General features: G+C 42.1%; 1 protein-coding gene across 9 annotated transcripts in view; it reads right to left on the reverse strand.

The window, feature by feature from the left end:
- Window positions 1-1,250: 1,250 nt before the first annotated feature.
- The window catches only part of LOC142568303 (uncharacterized), a 101,777-nt gene continuing 84,799 nt past the window's right edge, over window positions 1,251-18,228 (reverse strand). For 8 of the 9 annotated variants that reach the window (XM_075678296.1, XM_075678294.1, XM_075678297.1 and 5 more), the window contains 3 exons: window positions 13,899-14,114; window positions 3,352-3,425; window positions 1,251-1,411 (listed from right to left, as the gene is read on the reverse strand). In XM_075678296.1, the coding sequence (XP_075534411.1) occupies window positions 3,370-3,425; window positions 13,899-14,114 (272 nt within the window). In that variant the 3' untranslated portion in view covers window positions 1,251-1,411; window positions 3,352-3,369. The remainder of the gene's footprint in view (window positions 1,412-3,351; window positions 3,426-13,898; window positions 14,115-18,228) is intronic. The other variant, XM_075678298.1, reaches the window with a different exon arrangement.

Genomic DNA, 18,228 nt, shown 5'->3' on the forward strand with positions numbered 1-18,228 from the left:
GTAGCACATGGTTTAATGTCTTTAAATATAAAGAAAACTTCAGTAATATCTTTCCACCGCAGGCTGCATTACCAGCCAGCACAATATACCATTTCCAGCTCCACAATATCATCCACTGGGTCTGATATCTTGGCACAACATTTTCAAGCAATCTTTCCTGGTCAACCCATGTGACTAACATAGCTAACTCTGCAGATCACGCTTTGAGCTTTCTTCGTACACACTTAAGACTCGCTCCCCCACCAATGAAACCAAAAGCTTATCTTACATATGTTCGACCCAAGCTAAAATATGCATGCGCTGTTTGGTATCCTCATCAATCTAACCTTTCCAATATTCTCGAATCGGTCAAAAATCATCCAGCTTGTTTTATTTACTCTGTGTATTCTTACCGTTCCAGCTTTTCTGAGCTTAAACTTGCGTTACCAACCTTGAGTTGCGACATCACATATCCAGGCTATGCCTTTACTACAAATTTTATAATGCTCCCTTCAAAGTTCCAGCTATCTTATCAGTTCATCACTTGTTCAGCTGCACAAACCATCCCAAAGCGGTTACCCTCCCCCAGCACAAGCTACCACTCATCTTCACTACTCTTTTGCGACGACCGCACGTGACTGGAACTGTCTACCTACAATTGCCATGCACCACTCCAATTCCCATCAATTCAAGGCGGCACTGGAATTGCACTTTCACTGTAATTAAAACCCATCCCTCAGGTAATTCCCCAACTGGGGCCTTTGAGGCAGATGGCAGTTAATTCTGAAGTGGTTTTCAACTTGCAGAACTTCAGAGTTGATTCACGAGGCTCAGCGTGGGCCTGCAAGCTGTAACAACTCATACAATGACAAATCTTGCACGCTGTTGCCGTGTGGTTTTCTTGCTACTTGCAGACTACTGAAGTGGGGATGTGGCAAGCGATGGCTTCACTAAACCGAAAATGCAATGCAAATTTTTCTCTAAATCGATAAATTGTGGAAGCAAAAGTGGAAAAATGGGATGAGGTCAGATCCGTTCCAACTGCTCGTGCAACCCCAAGATATTGTTCGCGGAACTAAGTTTGAGAACCCATACGGTGCATTACTTTTCTTTGTTGCTTTGTGCTACAGGAAACAGAACTCATTTGTCATATTCAGTGTATGTTACACCCATGGCCCCCTTTCTCATCCGCAGCATCACCCCAGCTTACACGTCGTCATCAAAGTGCCGCACTCGCCACCGTCCAGTGCGCGAGTAGCCATCCAGCAATGTGCAAGAATACTGACTTTATTCTTGTAGAACACAAAACAAAAAGAAAGACAGCGAGTGAGAACACAAGAGTGCAAAAATATTCTTTTGAGCATCCATGCGAAACCACGGCGACCCTCTTCTCACCCGTAGGCAAGAACATCGGCCAAGTGGCAGCTCCGACCTGTGAGGCAAGGAAATGCGCCAACCAATAAGTCGCACAAAACAATGAGCATTGCACAGAGACGACTAGCACCCAACACTAAGTAAATTGTAACGGTGCGTATCTCTGAAGCTGACTGAGGTGGCATTGATTTGCCAGATAGTAGTCCTCTGTAAGCAAAAACAAGCTTTTTCTCTATGTACAGAAATCAAAAAGATTGATCTCTTTGATTTCTGATTTGATTCTTTTTTTGACAGAAGGAATAAGCTGTGAAACATTACGAGTCACGCTTCAATCAGCATTACATACATTTATAGAAGCTTCATAATGTAATTCGATGTCACAAAAACAAATGCTAAACATGAAAGCGAGGTTTTATTGTGCTTATTCCCCTCGATGCAGTCATCGCTGTCACATGTCACAGCACACAGCACCACGCTGTTTCAAGTCACCTAATCAAGACACCCATTGCCAGGTTATGCTACACTAACTGTGATGGGGTAATCATCAGTTCACCATATTGCAAGTTCACCAGAACTTGCAATATCTTCATGCAAATACGGTTCTAGACCAACAAGAAAAGCATCTTTCTGTTTATTCTGATGTTCTCTTCCGGCATGTGCAATCAAACTCAACTTTTTTTTGTGCGACCAGGCTCTAGAAGGAGGCACTCGACACAGGTCTTTAAATTGTCATTTGTGGTACAATGCCGGGTTCATTGCGTACGGTGCTGGCAGTGTGTTGTTACAGTCACATTGTTCCTCAGCGATTGGGGGTGCGTTGCTTCATGCTGGTTCTGTCACTCCAACTATGATATGGTCCAGGGAGTGATGCACTTCTCCCTTCTGGCACCTGATGAGCCATGACTGCTTCACAAGCCTCTATACGATGGCCATCCTTGTTGCCAGTAGCATGAGCATTAGACTAAAAGCATTTCCCTGTTTATTCTGATGTTGTCTCTGGCAAGCGCAATCAAGCAAGGCTTCTTTTTCTTCTTCACAAGGTAGCAGGTGCAAACCACGAAAAGCACGGCTGCATCGAACTACATTTCAGTTCCCCAGTACACCACAATGGTCACTGACGAGCTCATTTTCTTCTCCATAAGTCCCTCCAAATGGCATGACCACAGTGTTTTGGAAGGCTGTCTCCATGCTCCGCTGGTTGTGCTACTCTAAAAATTTTCCAGCACAAGGCCAGATAATTCCTGCCTTGACCCCTTTTCAATGTCAACCCTATTAATGTGTGTCTGTGCAGCACGTTCTGCACCAGCCTCTTATCTCAGCTGTTCATGTGTACGTGCAATAGTAACTAGAGGGAAACCTAGTGCCACCATCTACCTATGTGAGTTTTCTTAAAGGGTGCTGTGACATTATGGGAATGCCGGGAGACAAAAGGTCTGACTTGCGTTGAGCCTGGCTTGGCCTAAAATAAGGGCACGGCTGGGTGAGCAAGGTATTCTAAAAAAAAGGACACTGATCCTGTCACTACATCATTGAGTAAATCGGCATGCAGCAATGGAATTGGCTTTGCTGGCTTATGACCCATCAGGCCTCACAACCCTCCATGATCTCATGGTGACCATCAAATCTGACATGGTTTTATGTAGTTTATATTCTTTATTCATTTTGCTACTAAACTGGAGATACCATTCCGTATGTGTTCTCACTAAAATTCCGTTCTCCAAGTGTTACAGAATACATAACTGCAACATTAATCGGGTTTGTTATCTACTACAGTTTCACTACATGGTATAACCATGGACTACGGTTTTTGGTTGTTTTTGCAGAGTCAAAGAAATGGAAAATGTAAACAGAAGCATGAGTACACCATACACTGGGCCACATGATAAAAACTTGGATGTTCACCACTGCAGCTCTCTTTAATGAACTTCCTCAAGGGCCGCAATGTAAAAACAGGCCAGCCTGACTTCTGTAATGATAGTTCAATGATTTGAGACTTACTCAGGTGCCGTGGCAGCTTTAAGTGTCACTGGCATCCATGGCACTGGTGGCACACATGTCAGGGCCTTTTTCATCTGCATGAAGGAGGGAGAAGGGCAAACCTCATTAACCAAAAAGAAAACAAATTCAACACTCGCAAGCCCTACAAGGCAGCTTTCGTTATGATCACTTGTGTTAAACTCTAAATGAGCAATAGTGGAAAATAATAACTTGGACTTGCTTCACACACCATACTTACATGGATTGGTCACAGCTCTTCATGGCCACCATGTGACGTATAGGATTTCATTCCTCATCGTGCCCGCATATTTCTATAAGAGCTTGTCAGCTAGTAGCTCCAGGTTTGGAAAGCTCTGCAGACTTGTGAATCGACATTGTGGATGAAAGCAAATTGCTATGGTGCATTCATGGTGCTCGTACAGCACACACAGCATATTCCTAATAAACGATGATGTAGTCACGAGTTTGCATAGTGGGCTACAACGATCCCATTTGCACTACATAGCCCTCAAATTATGGGGTTTAACAGCCCAAACGCTCAAGAGCTATGAGATATGCCTTAGTGAAAGGCTCTGGATGATTTCGATTTAATACGCATCGAAAGCATAGTAGAGTATTTTTGCATTCCACCTCTGGCAAAATATGACTGTTAAGGCTGGGAATCAAACCTGTGACCTCGTGCTTCGCGACACAACATAACCACTGCGGCGGATACTAACAGCACTCAAGGGGACACCGTGAATGATGTTCTCCTTTGTGTGTGCAGCACACTAGGAGTCAATATTGCCACACTGCACCCCAAAAGAAATCGGTAACACTTGCAATGCGTTTCATTGGTGAGCTACATGTGTCCTGCTGCCCACACAGGCTGCCAGTAGTAGACAAAGACATTTCATCATTATTCAGTATACAATCAGAACTATGCAAAAATGCATTCTGCACACTGCTTCATGCTGCCTGTTAATGCTGCTCAGAGGAAAGTTGTTCTTGTAAATATAATTGAGGAAATAATGAGGTGCACAACTTCCCCTCAAGAAGCCTGACAAAAGCAGCATAACAATGCACAGCAGCACACAATGTATGAGGGATAAACACATGAGTGAAGAAAGGAGGGCAAGTTAATGTAACAATATGAAAGCCCTTGACTTCCAATTCTTTAGCAGCCATTACGCCCCCTCCTCGCGGTTTCACCCTCAATGAAAATGATGTGTCAACATTTAGAGAATAGATTCTCATTCCATGTTCCCAGTAAGTCGGGCACCCAGCTGTTACAGGAGGTGCGTGGCTCAATCCCAACTGCTGGACACCCACCAGCTTATAAGGCGGGTGGGTACAAGCAGCCCCATTCCCAGGCATCCGGCTTTTCAGGGGTGTGTTGCTTCGGAAAAGGGTTCACACAGACCGCTATGCTTGCGGTGCAAGAACTAAAAGAAACAAAGTACCACACAATTCTATCTGGGCAGATGCATTACATGGCTGCCGAATTACACATCAGCCTCTGTCCCCACCTAGACCGATGCACACATGGAAATATTACATGAATCACTTGCAACACTCTGGTGTTTCAGTTCCCTGCACGAGTTATCAGCTTCTGTGGATCTGCAAATTTACAGGTGAACAGCCAGCATTATCTTCCCTGTTTGTACCTCTGTGCTTCCACGTGAGCAGGGTCATGGTGGTTGACATGCACAAGATAGCCTAGCCGACTGCTTTCTGGAAATTTATATAGGTGAAGCATACAGCAAGGCTTTTAAATTATAAACACTTCCCACCTGGTGGGCGCTGTTTGGTGTCATACACACAGAAGAGAACCTTGCTTAACCCTTTCAGTGTCTGGTTTTCTCTGAGGTGACGCACCCTCAACGTCGGAATTTTTTCTCAGATTAATATAAAATGAATACAAGGGTTTGTTTTCGGTTAAGGCCGAACAACATGTACGCTTGCCGGCGTGAGAAAGCTCATGCCCGCGCACTTTGCGCGTGCCATGGCTCGTAAATGGCGGTTTCAACCTACAAGACGCATGCCACAGTGCGTCCACTTGGCTCAAATTTTCACCTTGGTAGACATTGTTTCATATTTTTGTGAGGCAGCCAGAGCACCAATATTTGTCTGGAGAAGATAGACAAGTTTTAGAATAGGGTTTGTTGCCCTACGTACATTAAATGCAAGTACCTTTGCAAGACGTTTTGGTGTGCGTCCCTTCAAGACTTAGTTTAATGTACGGGAACGCAGGCACAAGGAAGCTTTATTGAGCGTGATGTTAAAAACTAATTTAGCTCAAAGAGAAAATGCAGCAGCCGTGGAACCTTCCACTTCCAGATCCAGTGACCGAGCATGATGCAACACGTACGAGATGACAAGCTTTATGCAAGTGCCGGCACAGAAATCTTGACATTGTAATTTGCCCAGGGTTCGTTCACAGCTTGTTGTTCTGATCTCTCCGAGGGTTTGCAGTCATAATCGCATTGTGTGATCACAGTCCCCAAAAATTCTCTCCCTTATTTTCTCGGGCATCATATTACCGACATAAGCAGAAGCACCTAATTACTGTACCTTTTGTAAACATTTCTTAATCCCCGACATGGGTGAAATCGCGCTTGAGGAACTTGTTCCTAAAAGCGTCCTTCGCCCAGAAGTGGTGTCTGCTGCTTCTCTTGTCGGCGCTGAGAACAATGCTGCTTTAGGCCCCCGTGATTTATAGTTCAGAGCAAAGAAATAAGTGTGCTTGTTTATTTTCTTCGAAGCAGAAATACCACCACTATTTGGTGCGGACTCCACTGATTCGCCATCGATGAGCTTCTGCTATCCATGCCACTCATCTTTTCGTCATAGATGCATCAACGTATCTTAGCAACTTGCAAACATGCAATAACAGAGACCTGTATCTCCTCATTGCATAAACTGACGGCTATAGATGACAGCTTTTCACTCTGCGTGCTTTATTTGTGCCGTGCCGTCTGCCACAAGTATCAGACAACATTCGCCGCTGAGAATTGTTGCACTGAGTGCAGTGCCACTGTGTCAAGCGTTAAAAAAAAAACATCCTATAAACGTACCACAGTAGCAGAAACACGCAAGAGGGTGGCCTTGCACTGTGGTGTGAATATTTTAACGGAAAATTGCCGTGGTAGCGGTGCACAAAGTCTGGGAGCCACCCCTACCATTTGCAAATGTGTGCCGTGCGTGTTGCCACCACGGGCACGAAGGGGCATGTTCTGCAGCAAGTTAAGAAAAAGCCAGACTGAGCAAACCCAGCTATATGGGAAGTTATGCTTCTAGAAATATACAACAGATCGTGGAACTACCTTAGAAGGCGTTTACTTCATGTTACCGTGCACATCTGACTAGAGAGTGGAGAACGTACGGGTATGTCAGTGACATGCTGGCCAGAAACACAGAAACATACTGGTACGTCAGGAACACTGAAAGGGCTAATGGACACTGCACATTTCCACACTTAAAGGTATACCAATTTCCCATTCTTTTCCTTTAGGAACAAACAAGAAGCACTCAAGTACACTGGCTACCCAATCTCCACACTGATCCGATTGATGACATTTGCTTCCCACTCCATCCATCAATGAAGAACAAAGCTTTAGCTTATGACCTAATTGGCATTTCTTACACTGCTGCTAACTGCAAAAATTCTACAGTGTACATATTAGCACCCATAATGTGCAATAGTGCATATAATAGTGCGGCCTAGTTTCAGGGCACTGGCATAAAATCTTTGCTGTCTTTGTAGATGGTGTTCAAGTCCTACAGCCTCTATGAAACTCATACACACCTTCTGACTACAGTACAGTGTGACATCCATGTAACGTTGCAAGGAAGTTACACTGCTCGCAAGCCAACAAAGAAAGCAGTGCCACCACAAGTGCAAGCAGAGGTAAATGCCAAGAGCGAGAGCATGCATGTGAAAAGCAAAGCAAATTGAAGGGAAATGAAAAAAACATATTTGAAGAATGACTCGAGCATTTGATTCTTAATGCAACTACACAGTGCGGCCAGCCAGATTTTGGGAAGTACTAGGCTTTACTCAATTTGTGCACTAAGAATAACTTGGCAAACAGGAAACATCATGGAGACTTCTCACTGCAGAGAAAGAAGTGCCATATTATTTGTTTGTTGTGGTTCACACAAATTTGTTTTCCTGATAAAGAAAGCTAGAATAATGAAATGCAGTACTTTGGCCTATATCTGTTTCTGTGTCAGATCATGTTTTCGAGCACTTGCACAATTTTTTTTTATGTGCATTCACATGCGAGGGCTAGCTGCGCAAGTGAACCTAACTCCCAAATGCATAGCTTTCATCCACTAGTTCTGTGTTTTAGCTCTAGATAAGCTAAACAAACAACAGGAATTAACTTGGAATGCCTTAAAAACAAGAAGCGGTGCGGTATGTGCATAGACACTGTGTGCATACACGCTGTGCAGAGCACATGTTTAGGAAATTCTGCAGCAGTTGTAAGCCAAAAAAAGCAGACACCGCTTCGGCTTGTCCAACATATTGCATGGAGCAGGGTATCAACCACAAAGTGAACTAGAACCAAACCAACAAAAGAAGAAATTTTAAAAAGCTATTTTTGCAGACTATATTTTGACGTCACTAAAATAATGAAATGAGAGTCTAATAGCCAAGTTTGCAGCCTGCATATATTGCAATATGATGGCCTCATTTTATGACGATGTGTTTTAAAGGAACAGGTGGTACAGTAACAAACTTGCCTCGCAAGTTCATACACATCTTCTGTATGGCTCAGAAATGCATGTTCATGATGGGATGATGTATTTCCAAAGTAAGCAATTTATTTCAAACACCTGACATCCCAATAGGACAGATTAAACTATCAAATTGTTACACCTCTGACCTGAAAATACAAGTATACAAGCACAATTTGTGCCTGTGAGAATACTATCAACACAGAATGTCTTGTACTGATCGACTTTATGCCATGCATAGTGCTTCAGCATGTCAATCAACATGCCCTGGCATGTCACGCACAAATGTTAGGGGTTATATACTGCACACTTTGTATTGTATAAAGTGCACTTCTCATCAGCTATCACTTAGAAATGCACGAAATGCCAGGCAATCTGTATGATGTGTAGTTTGTTAGGTGCCAAATTGTAATTATACGCTAAAGAAACATATTTTGCTCATTTTGTACAATTCTAAATAGTTCTCACAATGTTTCTTCCTGTACTTATCAATCCCCATTAAAATAAACATATTATTTTGCTATGATCCTCATTTTCTGTGACCATAAACTTGTCTTAGCTACTGCAGTTCAGGAGATGATTTTTTATGGGCAAGTTCAAGTGTTCACCAAACTAAAAAATAGCTGGACGCTGCTTGACATTGCATAAAGCAGTACTTGCATGAATATAATGCAAGGAAAGACTTTTAAGAACTCGGAAAACAAAAATAATATTACACTTGCATTGCAAACAAATGAAGCATAACACAGCTGTACAACATGGTCCATTACTGCAATGCAAGCCCACGTGAAACCACTGGTACCTATTCAGGTGCCCATCACAGTGACAGATCACCTGCAGTGCTATGCTAAAATGTAACAGGAGTGGTGGCATGCTGTCTCGAGGAGCTGGACGTGTGCGTGGGCAAGTTCCATATGCACAGTAATTGAGCATCAATGTGCACCGGTGCGGTGGCTGCAGTGAACCTGGATATTGGATCTCTGCTCCCTTGATAAGCTTTCCTACTAAAGTTGATTAGAATCTTGTAGGGGTGTGCAAATAGTGATTTTTAAAACCAAATCGAACACGAATCACATAGTGCAAGAAGCAAATCGAATCGAATATTCAATACATTGTGAATAGAATAATGAATAGCCGTTATCAAAATTCATATGAAATGATGTTCATATCCCAGTATTAAAGTTAGAAACTTTCTGCCATTACATTGTACATTAGGAAGCATTGTTCCTTAAAAGCATAAATGGAACATTCGAAGCAGACAAGTAGTTTCTTTGTATGCACAGAGCTCTTCAGAGAGCGTTAATATCACTTTACAGCCTGTAAAGTATAGCTACCCAAGTGACATAGCCTGCTCCACTATGCAAGTTCCCACGTATTATGTCTATACTATGCCCACAGGGGTGAAAATTTAGTCCTTTTTCTCGAATGTTATGTTTTTTTGGATGCATTTGACGTTTTAAAATAATTGAAGTCTTAGAAAAATAGTCGCATTTATGAATACTGACTATTCGATTCCAAGACTGAATCGAATAAGACACTATTCGATTCATTATTCGAAAGTTTCGAATATTTGCACACCTCTAAAATCTTTTCACCTGCTATCAAAGAGTTAGCTTTCCCACAAAGCTTAGTCGCTTTAAGGCAGAGCTCTTGCACATTTGAATATAACGAGATTTTTTTTTTATTTTACATTTCAAAATGCTTCAAAGTATGAGTGAATACATGAGCTGCCTTCTCAGGCTGATAATTTTAGAAATCAGATACAACACTTCTTGTTATATTCATGCAAATATATTATTTGCAGGACACTCAAAATTTGGCTACCTCATTTGCAACACCCCCCCCCCCCCTCCCCACTTCACCAGTCCCCTTCTATAGATGTGGCATGAACTAACACTAAAGCACCTTCAAATATTCTGTAAACAGACAAAGAACACTATGGTTAAACAGCAAGCCAGCCACAGCTACCTAACTAGCATTCTAAGTTTGTACTGTGCTGGAGCTTGAACATAAGGTTAAACAAAGCATCAGGCATACATAAGCAAAGCAACATGATGAGAGGGTAAACAAATGGTTAGAAACAAAGAAGCATCCACAGGAGCACAGAGAAATAGGTGCACTAAAACATCAAGTAAGCATTCAGAAACAAAAAAGCATGCAAATATCGCAGAAGAGAGAAGAAAGCACATGCAGTGGAGCAGCGTAAACAGGCAGTGCGGTGGCAAGAGCAGTTGGACTTTGCTCCAGTGAAACCAAGGCTTTTCCTATAATACAGCAAACTAACCTTGCTGTGATTAGGCAGCCTTTTCATTTTATTAAGGTGTCTCTCATACGTGTAGAGTGGGTATTTTTTCAGCCTACTGCAGGTCATTTTGGGACAAACTCTTTGGTACAAGACGATCCCTGGGTGTGGACACTTTGGTACAACAATCAGGCACTAGTGCAATTTCGACAGTCACTTAATCAACACATGGCAGCTGATGATGCAACGTACGGCATATTGAGACCAACTATATAGCATCAAATTAAAATAACTTACAAGTGTTTCCCAGCCTTCACACTTGCTAAGTGTGATCTTTTAGTGTGCAAGAATCGTGCGGTAAGGTTTAAACAACTTCAAAAATATGTTTCAGTCCTTCTGGCAAGCTTTACTGGCAATATCTCACTTGCACAGCAAAGGCAACAAAGAAAGAATAGAGCAAATAAACATGTTCAAGGTACTACTGCATGAATGCTGCATTCACACTGTGCAGCGAGAACAATGATTAAGCACAATGATTAAGGACTGCATGTATGCAGTGTTTTGATGACCACTATCTGCAATTATTAAAAACAAGAGGGTTGAGAAAGGATAATTTATTTGTAGTCAAATTTCATAGCAGTGGTGGAATTGAAGCTGGTCAGTGCTTTAGGCCTGTCCACTTAGTAGGAATCCTGAAACCAGCATTGGTTTTAAGATATCTGTGCCAAAACACGGCAGCATTTTCCTGCAAAGCTTACCTTAAGCACCACAGGACAAAACCATGTGGAACACCAATGTATATTTCACTTACAGCTTTCAGAGGGCTACCTTGAAAATGGTGCTAGCTTGAAGGGCATGCTTTGACTATTGACTGGCTTCAGTTTTGCAATTGCAGTACGTGCACCGAAGTTAATTCAAAAATTATTTACCATAATTTGTTTAATTAGCTTACTGGAAACTGTCACAAAACTTCTGCCACAAGCTGCTACTACGAATTTCGGCCAGCACAATCAACTTGCCTCAAATCCCCTTTCTCGAATAACTGGAGAAAGTTATTGCTGAAATGCAATGTGCGCAACTTCTTGAACTGTACTACAACTGCACGAAGACTGCATCACAACTGCACGAAGACTGCTTCTGCCCAGTGCTGCTACTCTCCAACAAAGACTGAAGAGTGTAAAGGTGGTCACAGGCAAGGTTGGTTATAAACGCTGAGGATGATCAACATGCCCTTTATCTTGCCCCCGAATGTATAAAGGGCAGGAGATGTGCAAAGATATCTACACTCGCATACAACTCTCTGCGGCGACAAAGGAAAAGCCACAAAGGCAAAGCATGTGCAAATAAGAGCGCTCTTGAAAAAGGTTCTACCTTCTCATTCGTGTCAGTTGAACTCTTCGAAACGCATGTATCGTACATCTTATTTATAACAGTAAAAGACAAGATACATCACTGAGTGTTAAACATGACTTATTTTTCTGCTATCTTCTTCTGCACATAGGCAAATGCAAAACTGTTGCCCATGGAAGCTATGCTGAGTCAGTATCTGCTCCAAGAAAACTGCTGTCAAATGCTGCTGGACTACTTGGCATAGTAATACAGTGTAGAAGCTCTGCCCCTCTAGCTTCCCCTTCATTGCCAAAGAAAGTTGTCCACAACTATAGCAAAACTTTAATGCTGATCATGACACCATAGCAAGGATGGCATTGTACCTATTACTCGTCAAGCTAAAATGCCATTTTCCCTAAGGAATATATATATATATGTTATGAAGTTAATCTATGGAGTTTCAAATATACCAAACTGATTAATAAAGGGAAAATGAGACATCCACCCAAACGGAGCTAAGTGCTAGAAAGGAAGCCCATACGGGTTCCTCGAAAGAAAAACTTCGCAGCAGAGAAAAAATTCATCCTGGTCCGGGACTCAAACCCGGGACCACCGCCTTTCCGGGGCACCCGCTCTACCATCTGAGCTAACCAGGCAGCTAGCAGATGGCAGGCGAAATCGAATTTATCAACAACTCAGAAGCAAAGGCAAGAGTTTGACGTAATAGTTCTGTGGAAACCCACCTTACGGTTTTCCGCATTACGCCATACCATACTGATTTTAGTTGCTTCTGAAAAGAGAAATGGTCTGCGTACTTAAAATGCATCTAAAGATCTGTAGTTCCTGGCTTCCAATGTCCACATAGCAATATGATCATATGTTGAATGCTGTCCTTGCACATGAACACATCTATTAAACTACATATATGCTGGTTGAAGAAGACGAAAGCGAGTAGGAGAGGAGACTCGTGCGGTGTCATTCTACATGATGGATATGATTGACCAGTGCTCTGTAGAATAAACCAGCTTTCTACTACACATTCATGGTCTTTTATTCCACTGCATCTTTGCCGAAGAGGTTGTACCAAATATGCCACGCTGGGAACATAAATGCAGATAGCTCTCAATGATACTACTGATGACATTTATGTTAAGTGTGGCAGGGAATGGTCCCACTGAAGACAGACGGCAATTGTTGGTGGCTAGAAGCTGGGTGCCAAATCAGATGTGAAAGCTGCTGGTGTTGTGAGCCATGATGGTCACAAATAAATATAATAATATGCTCCCAAATGCTGTAAGGCAATTTAGCTACAAGGTGAGATGAAAATAAAAGTGAGACAAAGTATGTTATTCTTTTTTAAAATTGCAGAGTGCATTTCAAAAAAGTTTAGCATCAGTAAGTGATTCAAACTGATAAGAATTCTGTTTCACACATTCACAAACTACAGCAAAAAAAAAAAAGTAGCACGGGCCCATGCCACACTACTGTATCCTGTAGCAGCCGGCACCGAGGCAGGATGACTACAACTAGAAATACAGAAATGGTGAATGTTATTCCCACGCTACTCAAGCAGCATTCCTCAAAGCATTTCCATAAAGCATAAGCAGTCTGTGCAGGTCCCTGACCCCCTTACTGTATGAAAAACTTTGCTTGGTGGTACAGCCAAGGGACACATACACACTAATTTCTCTCTCCTGTGAAACCACTGCAGGCATGGAAAGCACAGTACAGGTTCCAGCTGAGTAGACATCCACTTTCAGAGAGACCATGTCTTACAGCTGCCTTGAATTGACTTGGCACTCACTCCACCACAGTTTAGCATGTTGCCGCATTACAGTCATACCAAAAAGCCATTGGCCTGTCTGGAACAAAATCCACCCAAACATTGGCACACAGTCTACTAGCAACAGTGCAAGTTGCAACTTCTGGCCAGAGTTGTGTTGCATCTGACACTACTGCTCTTCTGTCACTGTCCACACGTCAATAGAGAGGTTTAGTTTAGGGGACACAAGTGTTAGGGGACATAAACCGCCGGGCATACAAAAAAGCCCAAAGCGAACACAAAAGAGAGCAAATGGCCCAAAATGGAGTTTGCATCCCTTAACGCTTGGGTGCGACTTGCGTGCCCTAACCTAAAACTCTTTAACGCCATCAATAGACTGCTCTGCAGCTTGCGCACCTGAACACCAAGCTACGCTGCTCCAAAAACGCGTTGGTGAAAGCTACATTGCCACGCGGTCACACCGGTTCTAACCTCTCTTGTACATCATGACCTCGCGGAGCTTCACGCTGCTTCGTATCACCAAGCTTCTCTGCCGCTTGCTCCTACGGCGGCGGCGTATAGTGCTCCAGCCATGCCGGTTGTACCCGGGAATCTCCGGAGTAGAATCTCCTGAGCTGCACACATCCTGCCCGTGTGCAGACGTGCCGAGGCCACTCGGGCCAGGTATTACCAGCTGTGTTGCTTTACCTGCACGCCGCGACCCAGCCCACAGCAGTTTAGGTGAATGTTACTACGGTGCAGTTTAAAGCTGTGGTCAGGCAGCTGAGACGGAACTGTTCTGTGGTTGTTGTAAAGCCAGTGCACCCCACTGGTTCAAGCTGGGTAGTGAGCACAACACATGGAAATGGCAGAAAAATGTGTGAGAACATGTTTTGTTAGAAGATCACAGGGTCTATGCGAAACTAAAGTTCACTCAGTCTTCCGAACCCTTCGTCACAGCAGCAGCAGCAGAGACATCTAACACATTTTGCTGCAGACATTAGTCAATATGGTTGCACATAACTACACGGAAGAAGTTAAGAATGGGACATTAAATGTTAATAAGTACAAAAATATGTGCAAAAAAAAGATTATGAAGAAAAATAATCGTAGCCTGTTGCACGATTGTACATGTTTTTTTTTCAAGATTAAAGGGACACTAAAGCGAAACAATAAATCAGTTTAGACTAATGCAGCATTGTTTGAGAACCCTGCAGGCAGTCATTTAAAAAATATAGTTTGATTATTAGATGAGAAAATGAAGGTCCAAGTATCAGTAATTGAATTTCGCCCCGAAACCCCAGCGCCGGTACGTCAGCGTGACGTCAGGGATACCAAAGTATGTTTTCGCATTTGGACCACGTTGACTGAATAAAGGTTCCTGAAACTTGACATGTTTAATATTTGGTTCCTTTAGAACACAATGTAGTCAATCTGTACCGCTATATATAATTAGTAGGCCCTAGAAAATGCCATCAAAATCCAAGACGTCACAGCCCCCAGGTGCAGGAACTCAAGTAGGCGTCGCCACCCGTATTTCGTTCTTGCGCTTTTTCTTCCTTACCAAACGTCTTATAGTACTAAGAGTGGTGTTTTTGGTGTTTTAGAACGGTAATTTACTGATGCAGAAGAAATCATTTTTCACTTTACTGTCCCTTTAAGGACAAGCATCAGAAAAATGAAAAAAAGATAAGCTTCATGGCTTCTGCTGTCACCCTGTTTCAAAAGAGATGCCTTTATGATCCTGCAACCTTTTGTGATTAACCAGATGAGGAATGACACGAAGCATATATGACATAGCTCAGATCAAATTTTGTTTGTTCACACCACAGCTATCCTATAAAAATTTTATAACAGTTGATAAATTCTTTTACAGATTGTTCAATTTACAACAGAATGTTCAGCCCACTAAGTAAAATGGGGATATAGTTAGAGCAATATGCTACAAACTCTGGCCGATATTTTTTTTTTTCACAGTAAAAGTCATTGCCAGTGTCAATCTGTTTTTCATATTCTTATCAATTTATTATGTTGCAATCTCTGAAAATGGAGCTTACTATATGTTAAAACCAAATTATTTGGTAGGCTAATTAGACAAGCAAGAAAGACCTTCACAACCAGTTCTAATAAACGTACAGGACTGTCCACTTATAGGAAAACACCTTGTTAGGATTCAAGTGCTAAGAGCAGCATTAAGTTAGACCGATTTCATGACACATTTCACTATGCCACCGCCACAGAGAATGTCGGACGTAGTCAAACCTCATTTTACTGAAGTCGTATCCAATACAAAAATACCTTCATTATATCCTATATATTCGTCATAAGCATGTATTCATTACATGCTGGTACTATCAGGAAGAAAGATTTAAGGTCTACTTTGTTATATCTGATACTTCGTCATCTCTGTGTTTATTATATTGTGGTTAGTCTTTAGCAGACCAGAGGGCCACTATGGTTTGAGGCTCCTAGCTTTTCCTTTTTAAGATCTGATTTCATTATTTTTGTTCTCAGTATGAACCGGCTTATACTGACTGATCAAGGAGGCAGGGATAAAGAATTTCTACCATAGAAGCAGGGTTGAAGAAATACGCCTCCTCACCCCTCCCTCCCCCCCAATTATCTGCTAGCAAAATACACAACATAGCTAGCCTGAATGTTCTGCTCAAGGTTGCTTAGAACCAAAGTACATACAATGGGAAAGCAGCAAGTACTGCTGCCATGATGGCGCCGTCAGGACAGGTGTGCATGTTCTCTTAACGTGGTGAGATAGTCTATTTAGACACGATGGGCTCTAAGACCAATCTTCCACTATTAGGTGTCTGCATTATTTATTTATTCTTGTTTATTTATTTGCACATACTGCAGCACACATGGGCTTCAGCAGGAGTGGGGAAAGGACAGACAAAATGAGAAGGCATGCAGTATGAACAGATTTACGAATTCAAAATAATGAGTGAAGATTAACCAGAACTGCAAACTACGAAGCGTGAAATGAAGTGTGAAACAACAGGCATCCAACAATTCGTACCACACGAACTGGGAAGTATCAGAAAAGTGGAAGCATGAATAAACTAAGTACTGTGCTTAATCACAAAATGCTCACATTTTTTTCTGCTCAAAATTGATCTGAAGTTGGAGGGTGTGACAATTATTTTGGAAAAATTTGTAAGAGTGTGTTCTAGGTGCTAAAAAAAAAAAAACAAAAAAAAAACAAAGGGGCTGCAAATTGGGGTTTTCATGCCAGCCACTGTAAGTTCAAACGAAGTACTATTACTTCCAAGCAGCACTTACACCTTTGTGACAAGAGCACAGGATTTACAGAAGTAGGAACTGCAAAGGCCCTTTATTTGGAGATGCTATGGCGAAACCTAGAGTCACTAATTGTATAAATAAAGTGACTGTGGTCTGGCCTATTCAGACTCTGTGTAAACTTCACTGGCCACTTCCCGATTGCTACCTCAGCAATTTTCAAGGGGGCAAAGACTATGCAAGGAAAAAAAAAATAATAAATTGACGCGACAGCATTAAGGGCCCTATGTCAGAGAAAATCCGTTGTCGGTGTTGGCGGTGCTGTCCTTTAGAGAAAAATCATCCCAAACCATGCATTTCGAATCACGAATGTCCTCTGCATGGTGCACAGGCATTACTGAACTAATTGAATTTCTCAAAGTAAAATGCGTGAGAAAATTCATAAGTACGACTTACAACCTACAGACATGATAGCGTTGGATTGCAATTTTAATATACAAGAAACCATAATTCTGTTACGTGCAAACTCAAACACAAACCCCCTTTTTCAGCTGCCGTTTGAGGTCTGTCTGAGTAGGAGCGGTGCGCCCCGCTTGGTTCCTTGCAACGCCATCCAGATGGTACTCACCTATGCGCATACATGGCACCCAACATGGGGGAAAAAGAAAAGAACCAGAAAGCTTGCCTTCGTGCATAGTGTTTGGCGCCAACGTTTCCAGGAAAACATTACGGTTACATCTTTGAATGCTATTGCATTCCCTCTTAAAGACAAAGCTTAAGCGTCCTCCAAGTTTTCTGACAGCCAATGTGGAGAGTGCAAGCATTATGCAATTAAATTTGGTATGTAAAATGGCACAGCATTATCTTGGATAGCTAGCAAATACTGTGGTTAAGCAAATGCTAAATTACAACTGAGCGTTGTAATTTGTACTCACAGTTCAACTGTGAGTAGAGAAAAAGTTTACATAAACATTTTAATGTGTACAGCAGAAGGTATAATAGCACTAGGACCATGACGACTACGAGTTATGGACTGATTAGTGAAACATCACGCAGCTGCTATCAGGAAGGCGACAGTGAACGGACAATGAAATATAGCAAGTTTAGTCTATCAAAACAGTAAGTCTACCTTTGTTACATGAACTAATTGATGTAATGAAGTACCTAATTATAGTCAGCCTCACACTCTCATAGAAACCGATGCACTTCAACTTCATTTCAGCGAAGGAAAAACTTCCTTCAAATGGATATAATATGATGATGTGTGGAGTTTTATGGCGCAAGGGCCAGGTGTGGCCAAAGAGCGCCATGTCTGTGGTAATGAGTTTGCGGTGTAATTATGATTGCTATGAAGTTGGTGTGAGGTGGCTGTAAAGAGGCCTTAAAATATACGCGCTAAAGTGCGTAAAATCTGTATGATAAAATTATGGCGATGACGTATGACTTGTTCTATGAAAATTTAGATGCATATAAAAAGAATGATACGATAAGTAAAATATATCACGATTATAAGAAATGCCAGAGCACTACTGCCTCCTTGGAGCCCTTGAAACACAAGGGTCTGGAGGCA

The sequence above is a fragment of the Dermacentor variabilis genome, unplaced genomic scaffold (assembly GCF_050947875.1).
Source record: "Dermacentor variabilis isolate Ectoservices unplaced genomic scaffold, ASM5094787v1 scaffold_18, whole genome shotgun sequence".
Lineage (NCBI taxonomy): Eukaryota > Metazoa > Arthropoda > Arachnida > Ixodida > Ixodidae > Dermacentor > Dermacentor variabilis.